Consider the following 21,319-nt stretch of genomic DNA (forward strand, 5'->3'; position numbering starts at 1 on the left):
TCTACAAATCAAACTGCAATTAAAGACTCAGAAGCCCTGCCCTCTTTTGCATTTGGCTACCCTAGCACAGGAGCAGGGTTTGGGGGAGAAAGTTGGCAAGCCTAGTCTTGAAAGCAAGAGAAAGTTTATTTCCCAAGTGTGGTCCGAGTTCCCTGCAAGGTTCTGAAAACCAGACATCACAAATGCAGAGATGAAAATGAAAAGGTACATTCTCTCAATCTTGGATCTGGATTCCTAACTGGTCTCCAAGTATTCCCCCCCCCCATCTCAATGGAAGAAGGATAGATGTTGTCATGGGAGGGGGCAAGTGAGTAAAAGGCTTAATATAGAGCTTGATTCTCCTTTTTTTACTGGATCCATGCCTTTAACAGCAACCTGAGTGCAGAAATTAAAGGGGTGTTGGAAAATATGTTTCATACTAGGAAAATACTTTCCGTCTCAGACTGCCATGAAAGTGCAGGAGAAGGATCCGTAAAATAAGTGGCAACTCCGCTTTAAAGTGGAAGGTGGAGGTGTTGGGTGGGGCCAGGAAGACAACCCTTCCCTTAATTCCTCAAAGCCTCACACACAAACTGCCTACAAGAGGGATTAATTATTAGAGTCAGGCTTCGTCAGAACTTAGTCTTCCTGGAACCTGTTTCCAGTGCCAACACTCAGCTGAGCTCTAGAATATTTGAGGACTGTCATGAGGACTAGGGCTCGCTCAGACATGTGCAGAGTGCCTTTTTCATTTTCATTTTTTAAAAAATGTTGTGTTTTAATGTTGTATCCTGTCCTGGGACCTTGGGATGAAAGGTCAGATGATGATGATGATGATGATGATAGTTTAATTATATTTTGATACATTTTTGGTCAACTTGCTTTTAATGTTTGGTTTTATTTGTAATTTTAATGAAAAATTTGTTTTGTTTTATGCAAGACGCTTGGATGTTTTTGGTAATTTAAGCAGTATATAAACCCTGTTAAATAAAATAAGTAGTTATGAGTATTTGCTTATGGTGCCCAGCCAGGATAGCCATGGGTCAAATAGACAAGAAACGAAACACATCATTACATCAAGTTTATAAAGAAAGAGAAGAGGAAGGGTGGTTCTTTGCTGAACAAGGACAAGAGGATTAACCCTCCCCCTCCCAGCAACAGTCCTGATTCAAATTCTTCCTCTCCATGCTAGGGATGGGGGACAATTTTCTTTTCAGTTCACATTTAATGGTGAATGTACCTAATTTATGCTTTCTGAAACAATACACAAGCATAAGCGCAGCCATCCTTTGAAATTCCACTTGTCTGATTTTTGTAACACAGTTTTCCGGTCAAATAATATGTACAAAAATGCATCTACCAGGGTAAACTGCATTTAAATAGAGAAAATAACGTACAAAAATGCATTATATTCAGGGAAAATATGTCCTCAAAAATGTATACATTAGGCAAATTTGCACACAAAGATAGGTATATCAGAAGAAATTCACACTACAATGCTGATGAATGTTCATAAAGACCTAAAACAAAAAACTGGTGCAGAAATGTGGTGAACTCAACTTAAAACTGGAAAAATGAGGAAAAGATGGAAACCGAAATTGACAGATTCGCTCATCCCTGTGCTATGCTGCTATTAGAAAGGAGGAAGAAGAGACTTCCATTGGCTCCAGTGGGAGCTTTTTCCCCGACAGATAATTGCTAATAATAGCAATTCACAGGAGGACAATCAGCAGCAAAAAAAGGAGAGAAACAGAGTGGATAGAAAGGCTGGCAGGCAAGGCAACAGTCCATAGGTCCCTCTTTTTTTGGTTTCTCACCTTGAGGTGCTTTTACAGGGGTACCTTGGTTTGCAAACAGTCTGGTTTGCATACGTTTTGGATTACAAGCATGTCAAACCCGGAAGTGCATGTCCCGGTTTGCAAACGTTTTTTGGATTACAACCCATTTTGGGGGGGGATTACGAACAAAAAATTTTTGGAGGCCCCATTGGCGAAAGCGCGCCTTGGGTTACAACCTGTTTGGGTTTACAAACGGACCTCCAGAATGGATTATGGTTGTAAACCAAGGTACCACTGTATTGTAAACTATCTCAGAGAAATAAAGTACCAGAAAGTGACACGTTGGGAGGTTCACACTGATGGTGGGGTAGCCGGCATCTCATTTGGACTTAGCTCCACATGGCCTGCTGGACTGACACACAACTGTCTTCACTTTTGGCACCCGTGTCCCTTCTTGTCCTTGTTTAGGAAGGAACTGAGTAAAGCCTGGGGTGCACCAGGATGACGTGTCAGAGTTGTTGATTTAAAGTCACCTGATTGCCCCCTCAGATTAAAGCGTTCTATGTTTGGCTCTTGGTTTCTGGCAGGGCTGACAGGTTTACAACATTTGGAACATAAGGTTTTTTGGTTCTTATCTGTAGGGTCACAGACTTTCCCAGTGAGGAGTGAGGAGGTCACAGACTGAAGCTTCCCTGAAGACTCAAACAGTTTGAATGTAATGAGATTGATCAAAATGAGCAGGTGACAGCAAAGGTTGCAAGGTTTTTTAGCTGGGGCAATTGGAATAAGATCCACTATTTGACTATTGAATCAAAACCCTAAAATGTATTTTATATAATTGACTTTTTATTTTTATTCTTTGTATATCATATTGTTGTTGTATTGCTATGGCCGATGGCTGGCGCAAATAAAGATGAATTCAATTAAAGAAAAATGCAGAGAGCAAAACCAACCCCTGTATATGGCATTTATTGACCGAACTAAGGCTTTTGACACTGTAAATCGTAATCCCCTGTAGACTGTCCGTCTGAAAATTGGTTGCCCAGAGAAATTTGTGAACATCATTCGGCTCCTCCATGATAATATGACAGCAACAATCACAGGTAACAATGGCTCTCAAAGTGAACCACTGGGATCAGGTGTTAAACAGGGTTGTGTTATTGCCCCAACTCAATTCATTATTTTCATTGCCATGATCCTACACTTTGTCGAAGGGAAACTCCCCACCAGAGTAGAAATCATATATCAAACAGATGGAAAGCTCTTCAATCTGAGCAGGCTGAAAACAAAAATAAGGTTACCTTAACTTCCATCATAGAGCTTCAGTATGCTGATGACAACATAGTGTGTGCACGCTCACAGGATTACCTCCAAACCATCCTAAATATCTTTGCAGAAGCTTATGAAAAGCTTGGCCTATCGCTCAACATCCAAAAAACCAAAGTGCTGCACCAACAGGTACAAAATAACCCCTCTGCAGCACCACAAATCCAATTCAAGGGTGTAATGTTGGAAAATGTCAATCACTTCTCCTACCTGGGCAGTTATCTTTCCACAAGGGCCGCCATTGATGCCAAAATCCAGCATTGCCTGAGCTCTGTGAGTGAGGCTTTCTCCCAATAGAAGTGCAAAGTGTTTGAGGACCGGGACATTCGCAGGGAAACCAAAATGCTTGTTTACAAAGCTATTGCACTACCAACCTTACTGTATGCTTGTGAAACATGGACTATTTATAAATGCCATTTCCAGCTCCTCAAAAGATTCCATCTACGGTGTCTCTGAAAAATTGTACACATCACTTGAGAAACAGGCGTACTAATACCAGTGTACTGCAAGAAGCAAAGATCACCAGTGTTGAAGCAATGATTCTTCAACATCAACTTTGTTGGACTGGTCATGTTGTGCAGATGCCTAATTATCGGTCTTCCAAACCAACTACTCTTAAAAATGGAAAGGGTAATGCTAGTGGTCAGCAAAAGAGGTTTAATGACTGTATCAAGGCAAATCTTTAAAAATGTAGTATAAACACCAACAATTGGGAAACACTTGCCTGCAAACGCTCCAATTGGAGAACAGCCTTTACCAAAGGTGTCTTTGAAGACACTTTGAAGACACTCGAACTCAGGACGCGAGGGAGAAACATGCTAAGAGGAAGGCACGCTTGGCAAATCCAACCGTGATCAACTCCCGCCCAGAAACCAATGTCCCCACTGTGGAAAGATGTGTGGATCCAGAATTGGCCTCCACAGTCACTTACGGACTCATTGTTGAAACCGTGTTTATGGAAGACGATCTTACTTGGCTACGAGTGATCGCCAAAGAAAGAGAAAGAAAGATTGCTATGGCCGATGGCTGACGCAAATAAAGATTCATTCAATTAAATTCAATTCAATTCAAGCCTGGGGTACACTTCGGAGCACTGACTCTAGACAATTCAAGCCTGGGGCACACTTTGGAGCACTGGCTCTAGTCAGCAGAAGTCTCAGCCTGCGGGATGACACTTGCAGCTGCGTTGACTTCCGCCAGTGAGGCCATAAGACAGTTCTGATACTGATTCCGTGTGATCTGTTTTGGAGAGAAAGGGAGAGAGAGAGAAAGCAATTACTCCAGAAACATACTGCCAGCATCCAGCATGCACAACCAGACCTCATCTATCTATTATTATTACAATTTATTTAATTTGCTAAGCCACCCAACACAGGAGATTTGCAATGGCCACCATGCTCTCGAGCAAAATACCAGGATGTTTTGTTTTCCCCAGGACCACTGAGGACTATGCAATGCTACCCTCCAAGCCCTCACTATCTGGCCTCAGGATTCTCCCCCAGGCCTACGTACGCATTCCAGCCAGGTAAAAACACACAAGGAAAGTGCAGGCTGAGTGTTTTTGTCTGTCTAGGATGTATTATAGAACTCTGATCGTGGTTCTCTCTTGCCTGGATGGAGGAAACAGAGGTGTGTGAGAGAGAGGGTGAGTAAAAACCAGCCTGGTGTATAAAAGGTAAACATTCACATTTGTTGCTCTGCCCATCACTGGCATGTGGTTCCAATAAAGTTGCCTAGAAGGGATTGAGGCCCTCCGACTGAAAGAGATTCCTCACTCCTGCCTTATGTAAACACAGGTAGTCTGGCCAGAAATGGTGTGGTGGGGGCTGCTAAGGTGGAAGCTCAGCCCCTTCTCCCACAGAACTGCAGGCGGCCAAAGAATAAGCTACAAAGAAGTCAGAAGTAGCAAACATCAAGTTTGCACCCACCTGCAAATAGGTGTCTAAAGAGATGCCTTATCAGGATGGTCAAATCAATTGCCCAAGTGGGAGGAGGCAGTGGCGGAGGAAGGGGGCTGCAGGGGGTGCAGCCTGACCCAGGTGTCATCCATGAAGGGGTGTGACATCACAGCGCTGCCCCCCCAAGACACAGCATGTGCGCTGCTCCAGGTGCTGGAGCAGCTAGCTCCGCCTCTGGGAGGAGGGAGACCACCCACAATTCTGTGAAGCCTAGATGGGCAGTGGAATACTTTAAAAATAATGAGAGATGCGACCACATTCTCAAGTTCCTATAACCTGAGGGCATTCCTCTCCTGCCTCAACAGACCATTTCGAGAATGAGCTATGAGGGGTTGGGAACCGTTGGTGACCAGGGGCACATTTGGAAATCTGAGACATGGCCACAGGTGCCAACAGCAAATGGCTGCCCTGAGCAGCATGGCTAGTTACAAAGCAAAGGTTGGGCCTGAGCGCCAAATGCTAAACCACACCTTTGACCTCAACCTAGTACACAAAAATATTCACTGGTGGGGCTATGACCCTGCAAAAAGTGAATGCAAAGCCACAGTCCTATGCATGCTTACCCGGGAAGAAGTCCCACTGAACTCAGAGGAACTTATGTCTGAGCAGACCTACATAGAAGTGCTTTAGTCATGCCCCTTGCATCCCATTGCCTTAGAGGAATGTCCTGGGAGACCCATGTCTTCACACAGGTCTGCTGCCATTACATTCCATTTGCCCCTGAGAAAAGGAAATGACTGTGAATCCAGCTGAAGCTGTCTTCTCAACTGAGGGCAGCTTTGGAATTTTCTAGATCAGAGGTGGGCCCTTCAGATGCTGCCAAACTACAACTTCCATCTTCCCCGACCACTGGTTAGGCTTGCTAGAGCTGATGAGAGTTGTCAAAGCAACATCTGGGGTGCTAACGTTTCCCCATTATTGTTATAGATGAATGAATATACCGGCATCTATTAGGAAAGTATCACCCTTCACCTCACCCAGAATCTCCTTTTCGGGGGTCAAACAAATCCGTTGAGGCCTCACCTTGATGTACAGGAGGTCAGTGAGAGCACGGACAGTGTAGTCTGCCATGTACTGTAGGCTGTTGCTGGGGAGGACCTGGTTGGTGCTGGTGATGCTAAAGCATTGCATATTGCTCATGCGAATCTGGGAGCCTATGATTTCCATACCTGCACATGGGAAAAAGTGAGGCGAGAATTGTATGCTCCAGCCTGCTCCCCTCGGTCTTTTCCCCGGCTTCTTCCCTTGGCCCGCCAACCCCCCCAAGCTCCATCTACTTTTGCTGAACCGCCTTCAGCCATGTTTCCACCAACCCAAGGAAGCTAGAAATGCAAGTCACATTTATGTAGCAGGGGAGGGGCTCAGACCAGGGTCCTGCCTAGGAAAGTGTATCCAAGAGAAAGGGAACAAGAGGGAACATTGAACTGGACACAGACATAAACAGTTCCAATCTGCAAGAAGCAGCCTCTGGGAACAGCAAGGGTGTGCTGTTGTTTTTTGGGTGGCGGGGAATGGTTCTGCTTTGAGGCTAGCGCTGATTATGCGCATGCGTCCCACATCTGTTGTGTTTCAGAGTCTCTCCTTGCCAAGGACACAATCCCTGTAAAGAGGCCCCTGAAAGAACTTGGGGGACTAGAAGCCATGGATGGAAGGATATAGATCTGGAACCTGCAACAAAATGTTGCCTTGTGAAGTGCTACTATTCAATATGCCACTATTCCATTTCATTCTTCCAGCTGTCAGCCCTCTCCCACAACAGTCAGTCAGGTTTGTCTCTAGGTTTGTCACTCTGGGCGGCTGCCTAGAGTGCTGGTCACTGAGAATAGCAGATCTGGGGAACAGGGGATGGCAGCAAGTATTGGTGGGGTTGCTTTGCCTGCTTGCTTGGTTAAAGCAACATTGTGCTAGACTTTTCATGCCTATGCCTGAGCACTACTTGCTTATAGGACTCTTTTAACCAAGAGGGAGAGAGAGAGCAGAAATGATGAGCCAGAGGGAGTTGTATTGTCTGGGAAACAGCCGCAAGAAGGTCTGGCACCCTCAGGGAAACTCAAGGGCCCTTCCCTGAATGTTGTACTGGGGATGGATGAATCGCTGTGATTAAACCACTAGATGGCACCAGACTATGGTGCAAACCAAATACGCAATTGTCCAGCCTCCAAAAATGCACAGGGACAGATGACTAATTGCTGCCTCATCCGCTTTGCACGCACACACACAATTTATTTTTCAATTCCATCACCACCAAATATGCTCTGTTGTTCTGGCACAACAAATCCACTTTAAAAACAAATCTGACATTTTGCAGCCAAGAAAGTGATGGGGGGGAAGTGTGGACTGAATGGTTAACGACAGGTGTGCCAACTCTAGGGGTCCGAGGTATCTTCAGCCCCATCAATATTTGTTGAAGGAGGCCGGTGCACATTGCATGTGTGGGTCGCCATAAGCTCCTCCAAAATGCTTGGCCTCCAGACAATGTGACATTTTGCATGCATCACATGCCGGGCCCCCTCAGTCTCAGGGGCAACCTGGTGCCTCTGATTAATGAAAATATTATAAAAACCCCATGAGCAGTGGTGGAGCAAGTCGATCAGGCACCTGGGGCAGCGTGTGTGCCCTGTCCCCAGGGACAGAGCCAGGGGCAGGGCCACATGCCCGCGGGTCAGGGCCAGGTGGGGCAGGACACTCCGTGGGGCCTCCAAGGAGTCTGCCTGCCTCTTCCCCTTCAGCCGCTCTACAGCTGGGGGGGGAGGCGGTGGGCGGACTGTTTGTGGCAGCGCAGAGCCTGCAGGTGCCCAAGCCACCGCGTCACTCCCAGGAAAGACGCGTGGCTCGGGCATGCTCCGTGGCTCAGGGCATGCTGCATTTTGTCCCCGCCCCCACCACACACCCCTTCCTCCGCCCCTGCCCACGAGAAAACTAGGATGCATGTTCCTTGTTGTAAACTGTTCCGCAAACAAATCAGACCAAATGCTCATAGGGCTCACCCATACTTCCGCTTGTCCTATGCCTGGAAAGCATGGATCCAAGAGGTTTTCTGCTTGTCTCACATTTTCTAGGCATGGGTGAGAGTGGTTTTGCCTTTGCCCTGCTGCTTTTCCCACAGAAAACCCATCTATGCTCTACCAACTGAACCTGGGGTGTGCTTGTGTTTCTTTCAGTCTGCAAATCATGGATACTTATCATTTTTCCCTGCCATCTGCATTGTGTTTCCTTTGACTTGAGATAAATGGGGTGGAATAATGTAATAGCAACGTAATTTAAGTAATTTTGCTGCAGCAGAAAGGCAAGTGATGCACTTTTTAGTGGAGAATTAACTGCTGTGGAATGGTGCATGAGACAAATACATGAGACAAATAGAAGACATAATGGGAAATGATGTATTCTTATCTCCCTACCTGGTAGTAAGCCCTATCAAATTCAGTAGGACTTGCTTCTGAGCAGATGTGGTTAGGATTACAGCCTAAACCATGGGTAGGCAAACTAAGGCCCAGGGGCCGGATCCAGCCCAATTGCCTTCTAAATCCGGCCTGCGGAAGGTCCAGGAATCAGCGTGTTTTTACATGAGTAAAATGTGTCCTTTTGTTTAAAATGCATCTCTGGGTTATTTGTGGGGCCTGCCTGGTGTTTTTACATGAGTAGAATGTGTGCTTTTATTTAAAATGCATCTCTGGGTTATTTGTGGGGCATAGGAATTCCTTCGTATTTTTTTCCAAAATATAGTTTGGCCTCCCACAAGGTCTGAGGGACAGTGGACCGGCCCCCTGCCGAAAAAGCTTGCTGACCCCTGGGGAGAGTTTCTGACAGTGGGAGGAGAAGGAATGCAGATTACCTCCTTGGATGGGTGTACCCAAGGCCATGACTCCATAGTAGGAGAAGGGTCCATTTTCAAACTTCATGTTTTCCTTGCACGCTTCAACCTCCACCTTTCCCTGGAACAGAGAGGCAATATTAGGACCTTTAAACTTGATTTGTCAGACAAGGGTCAACCTGTAGCACCCAATCTGGAATCTCACAGCATTCCATCCCATGGCAAGCAGAAGTAACTCCCAAGAAACCCAATAAAAGAAAGCATTGCAGACAAGCATTATTCATATCTCTCAAACAACAGGCTTGGTAGCTTTGGCATGCGTAGGATAGGCCCAGAAAGAAGGCCTGCTCCTTAATTCTAAGTAGGGACCAGCTGCTATCACTCTGTTGTGCAGGACAGCTCAGTGGGCAGAGCATGAGACTCTTGATCTCAGGGTCATGGGTTCAAGACCCATATTGGGCAAAATATTCCTGCACTGCAGGGGGTTGGACTAGATGACTCTCATAGTCCCTTCCAACTCTACAATTCTATGATTCTGCAATAATTTTTTATTTTATTTTATTTTTTACTTACAGTACTGCAGGAATGGGGAACCTGTGGCCCTCTAGATGTTGCTGGACTTTGACTCCCATCAATCTTTTTTTAAATGAATTTTATTTATAATCATTATTATCCATGTAACCAGCACCATCAGCCAATTGGCTGCAGCCCTGGGGCCAGAGCTGGGGACCAGAAAAGGAAGCTGCAGTCAATGCTGGTCAGCCATTCTGGTCAGAGCATCAGCGAGGAAGGTCGTTGTTTTGTTATAAGCCAGAAAATAGCTTATCTCCTGAGTTTACACCAATAAAACTCAGAAACGTGAGGAGTTAGGAGTCCAGTCTTGTTTATTGCAAAGCAATAGGTCACAGTCGGATTGTTCCGCAAAACTGCAACCCCGCCTGGTGGTCCAGGCAGTGGTATTTATAAAATTTCAAACAAAGCACTTCAGTTTCCACCAATCATATACATCATTACCTCATTTCATGTTTAATACACATGTGCAAGAAGCACTGGCAATTTCTGCTGATTAAGTTCTGATTCCCACCATGTTCTGTTACATTGTGTTAGTGTGCGTGTTGGGAACCTATGGAGCCATTTGCACCATGTAGCAACTTATGTTCTAGCTTTGAGCTGTATCTTTGTGATTCACATAGATACATAGGTACCTCTAGATACGAACGAGAGCTGTATCTTTGCGATTCACATAGATACATAGGTACCTCTAGATACAAACGGGATCCGTTCCGGAGCCCCTTTTCGCCACTTCTGCGCTTGTGCGTGACGTCATTTTGAGCGTCTGCGCATGCGCAAGCGGTGAAACCTGGAAGTAACACACTCCCTTACTTCCGGGTTGCTGCAGAGCGCAACTTGAACGCGCTCAACTTGAAGCAAATTTAACCCGAGGTATGACTGTATTAGCTGTATTCCTGCCCTAATTGGGGGGGAGCAGCGGCAATTTGCAAAATCATCAGTTTCATAAGGTACATAACAGGTTACCATAACTTTTCTATTAGAAGCACACTCAAGGATTTACAGGGGCCCTTTGGGCCACCACCACAGTTGGACCCACCTTTACTCAATGGTCTCAATGTCATGGTGCCTGTTGTCGCCTCCTCCTCAATGCTGGGCTTCATTTATTCTGGCGCTGACGGGCGGATTGCTGGGTCCGCAAGCAGCGGCCTCCTTGGGGGGAGGGGGAGAGGAGGGGCTGCATCCAGGCTAACCCCCCCTTGGGGACAAAGTTCAGCACCAGTTTATTTCACATGGCTGGTGTTAATTTTGTCCCTGATGCATGGACAGTGCCATGTTGCTGTGATCACATGGTCGGCGCCATTTTGTTTTTGGCCACATGGTCGGCGCCATGTGATCTGCACAAGCACGTTCGCAGTAGATGCCTGGTTTATCGCTTGGCATCTACAATGGAGGGTTTGTGCTCAGTGCCTCTTACAAACTGCCAAAGGTGGCAGGTCCAATCCCTGTATGGGGCAGCTGCATATTCCTGTTATGGCACCAATTATTACCCTACACAGGATTACTAATAGAATTAATTTGGATGCATGCGTGTATGTTTGTGTGTATACTGGTTTTCCAGCTTGCTTGGTTGGACTAGATGTCCAGCAGTGGCCTTCCTATTGTATTATGTATGCCTGCATATATATACATGTATGCTGGTGTGTAGTTATATATATCCTGTAGTGTGTCATGCCCCACTAGGGATGATGGTGAGCACATTTCCTCCTACACGAGGGGGTTGATCCAGATGACCTCATGGGTCCCTCCCCCTTTTGTGTTCTGCAACATTGGCCTGAAGATGCTGTACACAGTTGCCGTAGGACACGCAGTTGGTACTGACATACCACATGGAGTGCCACCAGTGATAAGACTTTTAAGGTGGGCTCTGTTCCAATTGGTCTGTCACTAGCAGGGTCACAGAATCATGGAACTACAGTTGGAAGGGACCATGAGAGTCGCCTTGTCTGGATACATGACTATAGCCTAAGCATGGGGTACTTCTGCATCCATGGGCCCTTATGCCAAACCATAGAAGTTGTTGTGGGCCTCACACATGTGCTTTGCTCCCCACCCCCTTTGGCTAAAGAAGGCCTTTTTCAATTTTCAGCACAGAGATGGGACCCAGCAGGCACCAGGAAGACATCTGTGGGCACCTTGGCTACCAAAAGTGCCGCATTGATGACCCACAGGTTGGGTCATGCACTTGGTGCTTCCTTGGCTGTGCGGAGAGAGTAGGAAGTGCCAACAAAGTACCTGTAAAATGAGAATGAAGTAATCTGCCGGCTTATTCTTTTCATACAAGTTATATTCTGGAGATTCCTTGTCATGCTCATCAATTTTCAGCTCACAGATGACACCAGGATGCTTGAGGAGACGTAGCAGGTACTTCTCGGAGATGAGGCTCGGGCAAAATTGCAAGACCTCTGCGTGACAAGGAGAGGGAACAGGAATCAAAGGATGCTTCCTGGAAGCAAAATCCTTTCCCAGATCCATGCCACCATGAGGCAAAGCAAGTTAGCCAGCTGGAGGCAGATGGCGGGTGGCGTCGGATGGAACAGAGTAGGAGAGTGATGGCACTCACATATTATGGGTGTCAGCTGCCTGGAAATCCTTTTGTGCCTGCTGCACTGAAGTGAACAGGAACTGAGCAGGAGCACAGCTCATTGGGAAGATACTCTGTATGTGTACAGAGCTAGGAGTTTGAATATGCATGTGTGTGACTCAGGTAGGTTTGGCTTTAAGTTTCAGATCAGTCGGGACATTCCTGGCCCTACTTGAGGACGCTGGGGGCAGGGGCTGAACCTGGGACCCTTTGCATTCAAAGCTGATGTCCTACCTCTCTTCCCCTCTGCAGTACTTTTATTTATGATAACTAGTTGTTTTACATCTGTTACTAATATATGCATTTTTATGGCACTTGATTCCAATTAATGCATTTTTGTGCACATTACATGGCTGGATAACTGGGCTGCAGACATTGAGGAAGTATGAATGTTCTAGGATGGCTATGTTTCAGTTCTTGCATTGTTTTAGAAAATGTGAATCAGGTAGGTTTGGCTTTAAGTGTGAACTGAATCAATTTTCTTGTCCTTTCCTATTCTGAACTCCAGTTGTTGGGAATCACAAATGGGGAGAGTGCAGCTGCACTGATGTGCAATGGGCTTTTGGCCTGATCCAGCACGGCTCTCTTTATGTACTCATGTTCATACTAGTTTAGGATGTACAGGGCAGATGGTGTGGCACACACAGCTCTGTCCTCAAGCACCTCACTGCTCCCAGCATCTGCTGCCCGAGGCAGCCCCCTCACTCTGCCTAACGGTAGAGCCAGGCCCACATTGCCCATCACAGTGCTGCCTGAAGCAGGCCAATTTATCCTGCTGTGCTGCAGGGTCAACCCTGCAAGGAGTTATCAAGCGATTTCATGGTCATGCTAGATGGCCTTCTCCGCCTTCCCAGTGGCCCAGGTGGTCCCTGAGGGCTCGTACCTGTAGAGAGAAAGCGGTGCGCAGCCAGGAGTAGCTGACGGGAGATCTTCAACTCAGTGTCATTGCCCCTGAAGGCAGAGAAGTCCCACTTCCTTGGGCTGGCATCTCGTCTTCTGGTACGATTGTAGGCTGCAAGGGAGGAAACCAAATAAGGAATCACTACATTGTGTGGTTACAGAAGCAGCCATGGGCACACTACGCAATGTAAGAGTGGAAGGAAATGGAGAGAACAGAATCTTGCAGTCGCATATGGATCTAAAAGAACATATACATTTCTAGTCCTCATGATCACTGAGGAAAATCTGAAAGCACATGGTAGCTGTCTGCGAGATGGCTCAGAAACCAGTGACGTGGAATTTGGGAGCTTCCTGTCTTGTCCCTCCTTCCGAAGGGGTGACCCCCCCATCTCAGCACCAATTTTCCTTCCCCTTTAACCCTTGTCGAAAAGATTGCTAGATTCTACCGTGACTGGCATACATTTGGATTTTATTTTTAAAACACAAAATGTATATACCACTTCTTCATAATAAAAAGTGGTTTACAAGAAGTGTTAAAATGATCAATAAAACAGTTCAAAACATGTAACTGAAAATATTTAAAAGGTAATTAAAACACATCAGCATACATGTATCTGGATAGCTTTGCCTTAAAAAAATGTTTTAAGCAGTTGCCAAAATGAGCACAGTCAACAGGCAGGGAGTTCCAAAGTGTAGAAGCTGCCATACAAAAAGCTTGAAGTATGATATTATTTTGTTTTACATTTTTGGATGACTTTATACTCCAGCCTTCACAAGTACATTTACGGCAGCTAACAAATCCAGATGTTCCCCCCTTACACCTTTCATCCTCACATCAGTCCTGCGAGGTAGGCTAGGCAGAGAGATAGTGACTGGCCCAAAGTCACCCAGTGAGCTTTATGGTCCCTAGGTGGGTCTCCCCAGGCTGAGTGATCAGCAGAGGTAAAACAGCTGAGACCTTTGCCTGATACTGAAATGGTATCAAAGTCAGTATCACCACTGAGGTGTCTCCTTTCCTCCCCCCGCAACACCACCCACCACGCCTTTGGTGGCAGGGATACCCTAAGTTAGGCTTTTCTTGAAATTTTCCATGATGGAACCCAAAATGGCATCCACAGGACTCCCCATGTGGTCCGTCGTCAAGGCACTGAGCAGCCCCAGATCTGCTTAGCTTGAGCATGTTGGCTGCATCATGTCCCTTCAGGGCACACCAAAGAAATACATTTGTATAAATATAAATGTGTTTAACTGGCAAGATCAAGTTCAGAGTTGATATATCCATGGAGTTTAGCCTTTTTTGAAAATACCGGCAACACACAACCTGGATTGTACTTGGGATCTCTCAAAGCTTCTCATTTTTCCTGGCAACGCAGAGGGCTAGGTAAGGATAAATGGCAGGGCTCCATACCTGTCTGCAGTTTAATGAGCTGGGGGCCCCAAACCAGGAACTAGGAGTTGCACAAAGGGGAACTGGAGGACAAATCAGGAAGCAAGGTGGAGGAGCAAACCAGACACCAGGACTGAAGGGCAAACCATGAGGCAATACTGGGGAGCAACTAGAGGACAAGGTGGGGCAGTGCTCTGAGCCTCAGCATGTTGCCTTCCGTGAAATGGGTTGGGGGAACTGTTTTGTTGCTATAAAGGTAAAGGTAAAGGTACCCCTGACCATCAGGTCCAGTCGTGACCGCTCTAGGGTTGCACGCTCATCTCGCTCAAGAGGCCGGGAGCCGGCGCTTGTCTGAAGACAGCTTCCGGGTCACGTGGCCAGCGTGACTAAGCCGCGTCTGGCGAACCAGCGCAGCACACGGAAACGCCATTTACCTTCCCGCTGGAGAGCGGTCCCTATTTATCTACTTGCACTTTGGGGTGCTTTCGAACTGCTAGGTCGGCAGGAGCTGGGACCGAACAACAGGAGCTCACCTCGTCGCAGGGATTCGAACCGCCGACCTTACAATCAGCAACTCCTAGGCACTGAGGTTTTACCCACAGCGCCACCCGCGTTTGTTGCCATAGAAAAGACTATTCGCTTCGCCTATTGTTTTCCCCGGCTCTGTTTGCAATGCCCTGAGCTCCACCAGGCCCAATGGGCACCAGTCACCATTGGGAGCAGGTCAGAAGCAGTGGTGCAGTTAGGTAATGATTATTCAGGAGGGCTCCTCAGATAAATGTGTATTCCTTCACTTGCTTCTGCTGAGTGAGGTCCTGGACTTCTGCACCACCTTGTTTTGACAGCCCATAATTTCCTTATTTTAATTCTGCCTATTGGTGCTTCATAACATTGCAGCTTGGAGCAATTATAGCTCCTGCAACAGTATCTCAGTAACCCTAAACCCAAGGCCAGAGTCCCAAATCACCTCATGACACTATTGATTCTAGGCAGACTGCAAGAGAAATGAGCAGAATTCAGTTGGAAACAACTAGTGCTGATCATGATCTTTTCCCTCTACCGTTCTTCTCAGAGAGTTTTCTGCAGAAATGGCAGTGGTCCAAGATAGGCTAGCTGAGTCACCATTGGTGGGAACAAAATACAGTTGCACCTGCCACAGCACAGTGTGTGTTAAGCCTTCCATCTGAAGACAGGTGAGGAACACAAGGCCTGCCAAATATTGTAGGACTTCCATCATCACTAAAAATTGGCCATACTAACTGGGGCTAATGGAAGTTAAAGTCCAACAACATCTGTAGGGCCATAGCTCCCCCACCCACACCCAAGATGAGGAAATATAATGCAGTGAGTCTGTCTGTCTGTCTGTCTCTCTCTCTCACTCACACACACACACACTGCTGTTTCATAGGTAGAAAAACAACTAGGAATGAACCTAACTGTAGAGATCTGATTCGTCCAGGATCTCTGACTTGATTATCTCTTCAATGACATCCTCCAGGGTCACGATACCCAACACTTCACCTTCATCTTCATGTTCAACCTCATTCTTCTTTTGGACAATGGCCAGGTGAGATTTACCTGTGGGGCAGACTTTGATTATATCACTGAGGCATGGGCATAGCCAAGGGGAGAAGCAGGGGGCAATTGCCCCCCTAAATCAAGTAAAACAATAGAAGTACTTAACTAACTGACTAATCACATCAGTTCTGCCCCCTAACAAAGTCCTGCCCCCCCCCAACAAAAACCCTGGCTACACCCATGCACTGAGGCGAAGACATCATTTGATGGTGTTTTTAAAAACAAACAAATATATATATAAATTAGTTTCAAAAAAGTTTTACCGGTATATCCATTAAATAAAATTCTTATATAATCTTGGCTTTGGCCCACAGATGTTCTTTCATGGAGATGGGGAACCTGTTTCTCTCAAGGTGTAACTTACAGCTCTTCAGCAAACTTATCTATAGGTCTGACCATTTGTCCATCTAGCCCAGCCTATTCTGCCTGGCAGTGGCTCCCCAAAGTCTCTGATGGGAAATAATATTCCACATCTCTGCTATTTGACCCTTTTAAATGGAATGTGTCAGGGACTGGACACAGGACTTTTCTGCTTTCAATGCAATCCCACCTCCGACATGCCTTTTTCTTTCATCCTGTAGATCCCCTGCTTCCATTCTGCTTTAACTAAGACAACTGTTGCATTTAAAGAAGAGTCATAGTATATATGCCTTCCCCAATTTGGTGCCCTCCAGATATTGTTGGACCACAACTCCTGGCATCCCTATTCTGGCTGTGAGTTAGAGAAAAACAACACCTGGAGATTGGCACCAGGTTTGGGGAAGGCTGTAGGAGATCCTTCTCCTGTTCCTTCAGGAAAGCTGCCTGCAATCCTTAAAGTGCCTGTAGCTGATTCTGCAGTCACCTGCTTCTGCATAGGATTCACCAGTTGCAGGGAAAGACAAGTGGAGAGAGGGCTGTTGCATTCAGGTCCTGCTTGCAGGCTACCTATAAGCATGTGGTTGGCCATTGGGAGAAAAGGATGCTGGACTAAGATGGGCCTTTGGCCTGATCTCGCAGGGCTCTTCTTACATCCTTATGGCTATGGAGTGGGAGAAGTTACAGGGCAGTCATCCCCAGAGGCCAAGAGCCATGACAGAGCCATGTGCTCAGGCCAGCTCACCTATGAGGCAGAGTGAGGCAGCCGACTCAGGTGGCAGAATCCAAGTGGTGCTGCCATGGGTGCCCCCACCAGCAGAGAAGTAAAGAGAAGTGGCAGAGACTTCTGAGTTATGGCAAGATCTTGCGAGAGCCCTGCGAGAGTTCCATGAGGTCTTGTGGGGCTCTCACAAGGCTGTGGCAACGCGGGTGGCACTTTCCTGTTTCACCTCAGGTGGCAAAACAGGTTGGGCTGCCCCTGACAGGGTGCTATATAATGGAGTGCTGAACTCTTCACTCACCCCACCTCTTGTGATTCATCTGAGTTCTGCCTGGGGAGACACTGGGCCTCAAATGCTAGGGTCATTTCTGTCATCCATAAAATCTTGGCACCAACCAATCTATGCCATCACTTTCGCTGGATGATGACCAACCCCTCTGGCCTGTTCTAAAGGTAACCACTATTTTAAAGTTGCTCCTTCTCCAAAAGAGAAACAAAAAGTTAACTTTTAAATGGAGGCTGAAGCTGACTCGATCTCCACCTTGTTACCTTTTTTGAACTCTTCAAGCACGTCATCCAGTTTGGTATTGTGGCAAACAAAATGCACCGGATGGTTGTAAAATTTAGTGATCGTCTTCAGCGGGGTGCAGTCATCTGGGTCCACAAAGGCTAGATCCTTGACATACAGCATATCAACTATATTCGTCCTCTCCTTATCGTAGATGGGGATGCGTGTGTAGCCGCTCTCCATGATCTCCGTCATGGTGTTGAAGTCAAGGACGGCGTTGCTGTTGAGCAAGAAGCAATCATGCAGGGGGGTCATGACGTGCTCCACTGCCTTAGTCCTCAGCTCCAGTGCTCCTTGGATGATATTCAACTCTTGCTTCAGCAGGTCCATGTACGGCTCCGTCAGCCTCAGCATCTCCATCAGCTTCTCTCGGTTGTACCTAAGGCCCATTTCTTGACCGAGTACATAGTCCAGTATTTTACTCATAGGGTAGGAGAGAGGGAAAGTCAGCAGCATGACAAACTTGGTGATGACAATGGTTTTGGCACCCACTTCCAAGCCATGGCGGCAGCAGAGGGCCTGGGGGATTATCTCCCCAAAGAGAACAATGCCAAATGTAGAAGCCACTATAGCCAGAAGGCTTGCGCTAACCATGGAGTCAAACAGTATGGTGAAGGAGGCGTTGACTAAGACATTGCCGAGGAGCAAAGAACAGAGCAGGTAATTGCCGTGCCGCCGAACAGGCTCGATCATGGTGGCATACTTCTTCTCCTTGGGTGTGCCACAGTTCTGGACGATGCGCAGCTCCATGGGGTCCAGGGACATCAGGCCCAGGTTGAGACCACTAAACATGCCTGACAACGCCAGCAGGATGACCACCAGGACTAACTTCAGCCAGAGAGGCAGTTTGAAATTATCTCCCTCGATCACTTGGATCACCAAATCGCGGTCGCTGAACCAATACCGTGGCTTGCCCGAATGATCTTCCAAGCACATCACATAGTTCTTGAACTCGATTTCCTTCCGCAGGATCTGAACTGACACATCCACCAGGGCAGTGGTGTTCCGTACCTCGTGGCAGTATGGGTTCACCAGCATGTCACTGCTCTTCTTGATGCAGGGGTCCCCATGAGCATTAGCATCTGACACATCAGGTAAGTCAGCAAAGTATAACATCTGGCAAGTAGGTCGGTGGATGCCCTGGCCGAAGATCCGAAGCCGGATGGTGCTTCCTTCCACCACTTGGATGATGCCATTTTCCAAGACTGTAGTACCTGGTTTGGTGCTGTTCTCCACCCTCATGCCTAAAATGACTGTTCTACTAGACACCCCATTCCCAGCAGTGGCTGGCAAAGGGAACGTCGTCAGCAGAAAGAAGAGATACCTTAGCAGCAGCAATACCAGTCCAGCATCCTCATCCCTCCAGCTCAGGCAACTCCCCAAACCGTTCATTGTGGACATGTCCCTTGAGAGCTCCTTTGATCAGTACCACCATATGGTAGCTCCCTCCAGATACTCTCTAGGTGAACACACTGGGCTATACAAGCACATGTCATAAACCCATCTCATATGCAGACACACTCACCTCATTTGCATGCCACACTGTTTCCTAGTGGCTTAAATAACTCCACACTTGAAGGAGATATTTGATATATTCTTCCATGGTGTGGGGAGAGGGGAAGGTCCTGTCAGAGGTCAGCACCCTAAACAGATGGCCAGTTCTTGCTCTGAGGGAGAAATTGGCCCCCCCAGATCTCTCTGGTCTTCAGGTCATTCTCTAGGCTACACATTTTCCTCAGCCATATTTCCTCTTCCCAGGCCACACCCTCTTCACCAACCATAGTTTGCCACTTCTGTGAGTGTTTCCTCCTGACTGGAATGTGTCCTTGAACTCTGATAATGCCTCTTGGTTGCTTGAATGGAGTAGATGAGGGTACGTAAAATAAGCCTACTGTGTGTAAGATTAAGAAGTATATATATTGCTCCCCTCACATTTGTTTCTGGCCCTGCCCATCACTGGCATGTGGCCCCCAGAAGGTTACCCAGGAGAAAATATGGCCCTCAGTCTGGAAAAGATTCCTAACTCCTGTATTAGATATTGGTCAAAAAGAAAGTTATCACCCTACTAGTATTATTTTTTTCTTTCTTTCCTGGGCAGAGGAATTGTTTGTTAAATCAGTCTGGGAACTGTAGTTCCATGAGGGAAACAGTGGTCTCCTGTCAACTCACAACACTAGTTACAATCCACCGTTCCCAACAATTCCAAAAGGCAAGCATGTCATGTTAAGGGGGGGTGCATAGTCTAGGGGGGAGAAATGTCTACTAAAGCTTATGTTGGTTGATCTCTCTATCTCCCAAGTATGCATTTGTATCATTGTATTCCAAGGTCCTGGGACAGATCTGAGTTTGTGCAGGAGGTGGTGGTGGTTGAAGGTGGGGCATCTTTCAGGAGATTGATCCTGTCTTTGGAGTTACATTAACATCCTCATGGAGTAATGCTGTGCAATTTATCATAAAAAGGGCATGTTACCCTACTGCTTCCAGAAATACTATTATGGGCTGAAATATTCACCCCACAGTTTTGTTCCTGCACTTAGCTGCTGTCTGGCTCTCAAGATATACACTCTCAAATGTATATATGAGTCTATGATTCTAATATTCAGGTGGAAGTGGTTGCTACACAGCTTGTCCCCCATGCTGTTTAACACCTATATGAAGCCGCTGGGAGCTGCAATCAAGTAGTGGTCACCAACATATGACTGACACCCAACTCTTTCTCTCTGTTCCATCTGAATCAGGAAAGGCAGCTGAGATGCTAAGCAGGTGCTTAGAAGCAGTGATGGGCTGGATGTGGGCCAACAAATGGAAACTGAGAGCCAGTGTGGTGTAGTGGTTAAGAGTGGTAGACTCGTAATCTGGTGAACCGGGTTCGCGTCTCCGCTTCTCCACATGCAGCTGCTGGGTGACCTTGGGCTAGTCACGCTTCTCTGAAGTCTCTCAGCCTCACTCACCTCACAGAGTGTTTGTTGTGGGGGAGGAAGGGAAATGAGAATGTTAGCCGCTTTGAGACTCCTTCGGGGAATGATAAAGCAGGATATCAAATCCAAACCTTCTTCTTCTTCTTGAAAAGACTGAGGTATTCTACAGGTATGTTCCAAGTTCTCAAGTCCAGGAGGTGGGAAGATGGCCTGCTCTGGTTGGGGTTGCACTTCTCTGGAAGGAGCAGGTTCACATCTTGTGGGTACATCTAGATCAAACATTGTCACTTGAGGGGTCCAGGTGGTGTCGATGGCCACGCTGGGGGTGCCTATTACGAGCTCCTTCTAGTTCACCAACAACAACCACTTTTGGACGGAGATGACTTGGCCATGCAACTGCATGCACTGGTAATTCCCAGACTGGGTTATTGCAATGCACTGTACAGTGGTACCTCAGGTTAAGTACTTAATTCGTTCTGGAGGTCTGTACTTAACCTGAAACTGTTCTTAACCTGAAGCACCACTTTAGCTAATGGGACCTCCTGCTGCCGCCGCGCCGCCGGAGCACGATTTCTGTTCTCATCCTGAAGCAAAGTACTTAACCTGAGGTACTATTTCTGGGTTAGCTGAGTCTGTAACCTGAAGCGTATGTAACCCAAGGTACCACTGTATATGGGGCTGCCCTTGAAAATGACTTGGAAATGTCAAACGGCAATCATGCAAGAAATAAGCAAAATAGCTAAACAGGTACTAGAAGTCACCCCAGAACTGGCCCTACTGAACATCTTCCAAGATAACAATGCCTACTCATACTATAAAGAGCTCATAACCCACCTACTCTCAGCAGCCAGAAACATCATAGCCTGTCAGGGACCTGTCAGGAA

At 46.9% G+C, this 21,319-nt stretch overlaps 1 protein-coding gene across 1 annotated transcript; it reads right to left on the reverse strand.

Annotated features, from left to right (window-relative positions):
* Positions 1-3,041: 3,041 nt before the first annotated feature.
* Positions 3,042-18,970, reverse strand: LOC128418694 (metal transporter CNNM4-like). Its single transcript, XM_053398664.1, has 7 exons — positions 17,499-18,970; positions 15,731-15,871; positions 12,890-13,018; positions 11,658-11,827; positions 8,874-8,973; positions 6,065-6,210; positions 3,042-4,322 (listed from the first exon to the last, which is right to left on the reverse strand). Exons 1-7 carry the CDS (start codon positions 18,916-18,918, stop codon positions 4,224-4,226), a joined length of 2,205 nt encoding a protein of 734 aa, XP_053254639.1. The 5' UTR covers positions 18,919-18,970; the 3' UTR covers positions 3,042-4,223.
* Between the last annotated feature and the right edge of the window lie 2,349 nt (positions 18,971-21,319).

This window comes from Podarcis raffonei, chromosome 8 (assembly GCF_027172205.1).
Source record: "Podarcis raffonei isolate rPodRaf1 chromosome 8, rPodRaf1.pri, whole genome shotgun sequence".
Taxonomy (NCBI): domain Eukaryota; kingdom Metazoa; phylum Chordata; class Lepidosauria; order Squamata; family Lacertidae; genus Podarcis; species Podarcis raffonei.